This window comes from Diaphorina citri, unplaced genomic scaffold (assembly GCF_000475195.1).
Source record: "Diaphorina citri unplaced genomic scaffold, Diaci psyllid genome assembly version 1.1 scaffold2711, whole genome shotgun sequence".
Lineage (NCBI taxonomy): Eukaryota > Metazoa > Arthropoda > Insecta > Hemiptera > Psyllidae > Diaphorina > Diaphorina citri.
Genome location: NW_007380128.1, coordinates 22217 through 29572, shown reverse-complemented (window position 1 = coordinate 29572; position 7356 = coordinate 22217). Strand labels below are relative to the sequence as shown.

General features: G+C 41.4%; 1 protein-coding gene across 1 annotated transcript in view; it reads left to right on the top strand.

The window, feature by feature from the left end:
• The window catches only part of LOC103519406 (dynein heavy chain 10, axonemal-like), a gene marked incomplete at its 5' end in the record, with an annotated part of 17176 nt that overhangs the window by 380 nt on the left and 9440 nt on the right, over positions 1-7356 (top strand). Inside the window, 3 exons of the mRNA XM_026830929.1 lie at positions 1440-1589; positions 2056-2316; positions 3146-3309. Of these exons, the coding sequence (XP_026686730.1) occupies positions 1440-1589; positions 2056-2316; positions 3146-3309 (575 nt within the window). The remainder of the gene's footprint in view (positions 1-1439; positions 1590-2055; positions 2317-3145; positions 3310-7356) is intronic.

The window sequence follows — 7356 nt, the reverse complement described above, 5'->3', positions numbered from 1 at the left end:
AAAAAAAACAAAAAAACATCAATACCACCCTCTAACAAGTATGGGGAATACTGATGATCCCCGAACTGATATTTCCCCTGTGGATCAAGTCAAGCAATGCCAATTTTTGTTCTTAAGAAGCTTCAGGGAGTATCCAAAATTCCTGCCTAGTACAATACAAAAGCAGTTAAATGTTTCATCTTACGTACATGCTCAGGCCTAGAACTTGAGCCTGCGGCGAACTACCCTTCCACCCGCTTCTTTTTTCTATCCCTGGGGCCTAATGTGTAGGTATATTTTAACGTTTTAGTTACTACAGTATAGGCGGAGCGATATATAGTAATGAAGAGTATTGCAATCGGGTCAAATTTTCAAATCAGGGAAATGGTTTTGAAATTCCGTTTTGGGATCGCCTGATGTCAAAAAAAGTGATTTTTAGCCCATGGTCTGGTACGTATGTAGTGTATGTATGGTATGTTTATGTATGTTGGTGATTGTAATGTATGTATTGTATGTATGTATGTTCATGTATGTATGTATGTATTGATACGTACGTCACCTACAGGTTAAATGGGAAAAAGTAGAGAAGTTGTGAACAGACTATCTCAAGAACGGTTTTGTCCTAGAGGCGATGAAATTTGGTATCGCGTATCCCGGTATCGACGTCAAGGACGCGACTGTAACAATTTGGTAAAAATCGGATAATCACCATTCCAGATATTAACCAAAGTAATGTTACTTAACCCTCATTTCGTGGAAACATATTGAAGAAGGTGTGACAAAAGTATCTCAAGAACGGTTTGTCGTAAAGCGATTGAAATTGGCGGTACATGCTATCTCGGGTTATCGGTCCAACGCGACGCGGACTGTAACAATCTTGGTTAAAATCGGATAGTCTCACCGCATCCTCGCGATATTAACCAAAGTCATGTTGCTTAACCCTTTATTTCGTATAAAAACGGTAAGAAGATCATCGAAAACATTTGGTCATTCGGGATGTGAATATTCTAATCAATGTGATTTTTCACGCGCCGGAATCGAATGGTGCTACTTTTAGCCTTTACTAGTGTTCTGACTTACGTTTCGAGAAGTTGCGGGGTTCGATACTTCCCTGTGTCGACAAATTTCCCTTTTATTCCGTGAACCTTACCAAATAAGCCAAGGTTGATAGTTAATCCCATGTGATTTTTTCACGCGGAATCGAGGTGGTGGGTCCACTTTTAGCACTCTCTGACTGTACAGTTAAGAAGTTGCGGTTTCGATACTTCCCGGTGTCAACAAATTTCCTCTTTTAGTTTGTGAAACCATTAACAAGTAAAGAATGTGAATAGTTGATCCCATGGGATTTTTCACGCCGCGAATCGAATGGTGAAACTTTTAGAACTGTCCGACTTACAGTTGTGCAAATGTAATAGAAAGTCGTGTGATGTTCACACCAGATTTTTTTCCTTGGGTTACAGGTGGTACAAATGTACGAAACCATGCTAACACGGCACTCCACCATGATCGTGGGACCTACTGGAGGTGGCAAATCAGTAGTTATCAATGCCCTGGTTAAAACGTCAACCGTGCTAGGCTATCCTGCTCGCACTTATACACTTAACCCTAAGGTAGGTAAAAAAACAAAAAACTACTGAAATCCTCCAGAAAAACCTCCGTGTTTTAAAGTTCACCGCCAAGTACAATACCAGTGGTTATCAATGCACTGGTTAAAACTTCCACCGCTCTAGGCTACCCTGCCCGTACTTATACACTCAACCCTGAGGTAGGTACATAAATATAAGGTAAATAGGTATACAAAGGCTTAAAATAATGCGAAACGGGTGCCGAGGTACAATCTTTCCAATCATTCAATTTTCTATTTAGAAAAATGGCCGCAAAAATTAATGAAATCCTCCCACAAAAACTTCCGTGTTCAAAGTTCGCCGCCAAGTTCAATACTCAATTTACATTTCCAAGCGGTGTCTGTGATAGAACTGTACGGGGTCCTTAATCTCGGGGAAGTTTAGTTTCCACCGATATGCTTGGACCTATTTAATATTTTTTCTGATGTACTCGACCCTTTTACATTTTCAGGCGGTGTCTGTCATCGAACTATACGGAGTCCTCAACCCGGAAACTCGGGATTGGTACGACGGTCTCCTATCGAACATTTTCCGCGCGGTCAACAAACCCCTGGACCCGGGTAGTAAGGAGAGGAAGTATATTCTGTTTGATGGAGATGTAGATGCCCTGTGGATTGAAAATATGAATTCAGTGATGGATGATAATAAGATATTGACGTTGGCCAATGGAGAACGCATCCGACTGCTGGCCCATTGCCAACTACTCTTTGAGGTAAGTTATGATAACAACATTGCGTGCCCGGGAGGGGGGCGAAGCTTCGCCCCCCTCCACCCCCTGAGGGCTTCGCGTGTTCTCTACGCGAGGTTGTGCATACGGTCGCGCTGCGAGCTCCCGGAGGCTTCGCGAGGTTGTGCATACAGGGTCGCGTTTCGCGCTCCCGGGGGCTTCGAAAGGTTGTGCATGCGGTCGCGCTACGCGCTCCCAGGGCTTCGTGAGGTTGTGCATGAGGTCGCGCTACGCGCTTCCGGGGCTTCGCCCCTGAGGCTTAGTATCGTGCCTGGGTCTTGTTTCGAAGAAATGAAAACTAAAAACAAGAGAAAATATTAAACGTATGAAAATTTTTGCTGGCCTCAAAATGTGTTCCCCGTGTATTTCTTATCGGGAACTAAAAAACGTCAATATCTCGGGAACGGTTTAGAATTTCGGGAGTTTCCGATTTTTCCCAGTAGGTATGTACAAAAATAAGGAATCCAATGGTGTAAACCGCATCTCCCTAGCACATCTAGAAGTGGGTTTGAATGATTGAAAATTCTCCCATTAGTGAAATCTCTCATTAAGTCATTGGTGAAATCCTCTATAAACCAGATAGATACTAACATTACCATTTTAATTTTCTTCTCGAACCCGCGACTTTTCAGGCGGGTGACCTTCAGTACGCTTCTGTAACTGCTAACTGACCTTCAGTACCAGCCAGTTAGCAGTTAGAGTTCTCTCTATCAAACCTCTTGGGGGAAAAACCATTCAATTTATTCGAAGCACATTCCCAAACCTCTGAATTTGTACAAAATACCATCCCTCTATTAATTTTTAACCCTTTCAGGTAGGAGACCTGCAGTACGCTTCTCCAGCCACGGTATCCCGTGCCGGTATGGTGTATGTAGATCCGATCAACCTGGGCTATCAACCATACTGGACACGATGGGTTAATCTCAATGTTAAAGCCGATGAAGAACTGAGGGAATTGTTAAACGGAATATTCGACAAGTAGGTCATGGGTTTAATTAACTTTAGAACTCCTCAGAGACTTGGAGGGTTAAGATTTTGAACGAAATGAGTAGCCTCCGTGGCCGAGTGGCTATCACACTAGGCTTGCACCGAAGGTCCTGGGTTCGATTCCCGGCGGGGTCGAAGTTTTTTCGGCCCTGTGAGTGAAATTGGGGGTGCGCTCCGCTTTGTGAGGACAATTCAGTACCTAGCTATTTTTTTTAATCGAGTAGCACCAGTTGCGGCATTACTTTTTTAACTTAAATAAGGTCATGTAATTGGTCTTTTCTTGTAAAACTGTTCTACCAATCAAATATACTCGTACAGTACATTTGAGACCTTGGTTAGACTGCGGGGGTAAAGGGACTTTTCAGTCCTATTCCAGCAAAATAAACACCAGCAAATTCCAGCAAACAAAAAACAAAGAAAACAAAATAATAGATTATTCTATGATGTTATATATTTATAAGCTTAAACTGTAGGTATTGTTATCATGTGTATAATCTGTTATTGTAAACATATTGTAAACTGTGAATTTGTTAAAATTGCAAATAAATAATAAATAAATAAAAAAAAGGAGAGAATGCCAGAAGAGTGGAAGACGGCTCTGATCACTCCAATCCATAAGAAGAATGACCCTCTGAACTGCAATAGGTAACTATCGAGGCATTGCGCTGCTCAATATTGCGTACAAATTCTCTCCCTAATCTTATTGAAGCGAGTTCTACCCTTAGCCGAAAGCAACGTGGGAGAATATCAATATGGCTTTAGATCCGGCCGGTCGACAGTGGATCAGATATTCACCCTGCGGCAAATATCTGAGAAAGCGTGGGAATTCAACCGAGATATTCATCTAATTTTTTTGGACTGCATAAAAGCGTTCGATTCCATCCATAGAGAGACGCTACTAGGCATATTAAAAGAATTCCAATTCCCCACCAAACTAATCAACCTCATATCAATGTGTATTAGTGTTTTTTGATAACTAAGTTTTTTAAAATTAGAGACCAAAATTTTCGCCTGTGGCCATAAAAATTTCAATTTCGTTAGTTCTGGTTTCTATAAATTGTAGGTCACAATTTTCAAAAACTTCGCCTGCGGCGCTGCTCATTTCCCCTTTTTTGTGTTAACCTTCATCCCCCCAGGATATGTGAATGTGTAGACTGTATAATGACAAATTTCAGGTTCATGCTTTTTAAAAAAATTCTCCTGCGAAGCTGAAGATTAGGATTTCGATGAGACTGAATTTCGGAAGATTTTAGACCAAAATGTTCAAAAATTTCGCCTGCGGCGCTGTTATTATATTCTATATTATTATATTCTAAAGAAAGTAAAAAATGCCAGTTCACTTATAGTAAATACCTATTAGGGGCCCAAAACCAGATCAAAGAGAAATGGCTGTAGTAGTCTTGAGGTCATTATCTTGGTCAAAGGTCATTTATCTTGAAAAAATTTGGCCTGCGGCGCAGCTATTTCATGGTGCAAATGGAGGACTCAAGCCCTTACCCTAGTTGGATGAAAAAATATTGAAGAAATTTAACAGGCTTGAGAACATTGCTTGGAAAAAAAAAATCGGCTGCGGCGCAGTGGGAATAGGGTGTAAAATCTTGGAAAAGTAGACTGGAAATTTTGAAAAATTGGACTGGAAAACCGGGAAAAGTCAGGGAATTTTATTTTTCCATTTTGGTAGACACCCTGTTTTTAAACTTAAATAAGGTTATTTAATTGGTCTTTTCTTGTAAAACTGTTCTACCAATCAAATATACTCGTACAGTACATTTGAGACCTTGTTTAGACTGTGGGGGTAAAGGGACTTTTCAGTCCCATTCCAGCAAAATAAGCACCAGCAAAGTAGACTGGAAATTTTGAAAAATTGGACTGGAAAACCGGGAAAAGTCAGGGAATTTTATTTTTCCATTTTGGTAGACACCCTGGTTAAGTATAGAGAAATCCTCGTTTCATCTCTCAATCCCAAGTTGGTAAACCCCAGCAAATGTCTCCCTTACTATTTAGAATTCGCGCGTTGGATTTTGTTGGATTTGCCAAAAATCCTGATGATTAGCAGATGGATGCCCTTCGCACTCAACCTTTACGGAATAGATCAGTTGCGCTTACTTGGGTGATGTTTCAAAGTCATAGAGCAGGAAAAATGAGAGGACCAACGGAATTTTTCTTTTTCTTCTACGACTTCTAGATCCCGACATAAATCGATTTAAAAAATATCGGTAAATCGTGAACTTTGACGTCACAACATACGCTCTCGTAGGCGATGACGTCACATCAAATGTCCCGAGCAAAGCTCCCTCGCAGGCAACACATTAATCTGTTTGTGCGCATGTATTTCTGAGCAATTCATGTTTGTGCGCATAGGATTCTGCGCATCTCAAATCTGACGTCAGAGTTCAGGACTCTGACGGAAAATAAAAATTGAATTTTTGACCTTTTACAGTTATTTTTTCCGAGTTTTGACCTCAGATTTGGATTTTTCACAACTTTGTATGTAGGAATTGACCATTTATTTATAATTTTTACCCTATTGCAACTGCTCCATTCTTCTCTCCTATTCCATTCCCTTCTATCTATTCTATTCTACTCCATGCCATCTGATGGGGGACATATTACGAGATGGGCATGCTACGACACAGACCACACGAGTCTTCTCTATTCTATTCAAGGTACAACTCCTGGTCAACTTCTCGTCCCGTACCACGTCCATGGATGTGCAGCGAAACATCGAATCAGTGGTGGAGAAGAGAACCAAGGATGTATTTGGACCTCCGCCGGACAAGAAACTGATCCTGTTCATAGATGATCTCAATATGCCCCAGGTAATGCGACACTGAATATCACCTTTCAAACCCATACCTGCCTCGGTAGCGTAGTGGTCAAGACGCTCGCCTGGTAAACAGAAGGGCGTGGGTTCAATCTGCACATAAAGTGAAAAATCTTTCGTGGAACAGGCCCCAAGGTCTACAAAATCATGTTGATTTTATGTCGGTCTATCGTGGTTTTTGGTAAGTAACGTCCGGTGTGGTCACTAATTGGATGGGTGACTTGGAATTTGAATGTCATTGTCAAATGTCAAGGAACTTTACCACTAGGCCATTCTCAGTCTTGCGTCCCAATATTTTTCTACAATATCAGTACTGGCGCCCAGGACGGGACAGGTGTTAAGGTGATCAGGATGGGACAGCGTAGGAAAAATGAGGACCAACGGAATTTTTCTTTTTCTTCTACGACTTCTAGATCCCGACATAAATCGATTTAAAAAATATCGGTAAGTCGTGAACTTTGACGTCACGTGATCAGGACGGGACAGCGTTCATAGGAGTGTTGTGTTGTCAAGATACTTGACCACTAGGTCACTCTCCCTCTACTTGACCACTAAGCCACGCGAGAAACGAACTCGCAACCCAGCGCTTACAAGACGGTCACTCTACCTTCTCTCTATTCTGCGTCTTCAACCTTGTGTCTAAATTGTTGCAAAGCAAAATTGTTTTTCTTCTATTGGGTTTCATTTAAAAACTTCCCCTATCAAGTTGAGCAATAAATCATCGTATATTTTTTGATTGAAACATTTCATGATTTTTGTTTTGCAACACAGCGAAATGTTGCGCAACGTTTCTCAACGTTAATATATATTTGCTTACCAACTGTTTTTTTTTTTTTTTTTTCTTCTTCCTCGAACCCAGGACCTCAGTCTGATGAGCGGTCACATTGCGGACTCCGTCAAGAGGAATTTCCCCCAGGATGTGAATGTAGTGATGCGGGATCCTCTACTATTCGGTGACTTCAGGAATGCGCTCAAAGAGACGGAGCCCCGATACTATGAAGATCTGCTGGATTACAGCGCGGTCGGACATTTGTTTACCGAGGTAAGCGCCTGGGTTAGAATCCCGGAGTTGGCAAAATTATTGGTCTTTAGGTTTATTTATTAAAATGGAAGAATAAAAGCAACCTCCGGGGCTGAGTGAGTATTGCTCGAAGGAAATACCAGATTTGATTCCCGGCAAGGTCAAAGTTTTTTCGGCTCTATACTTGGAGTTC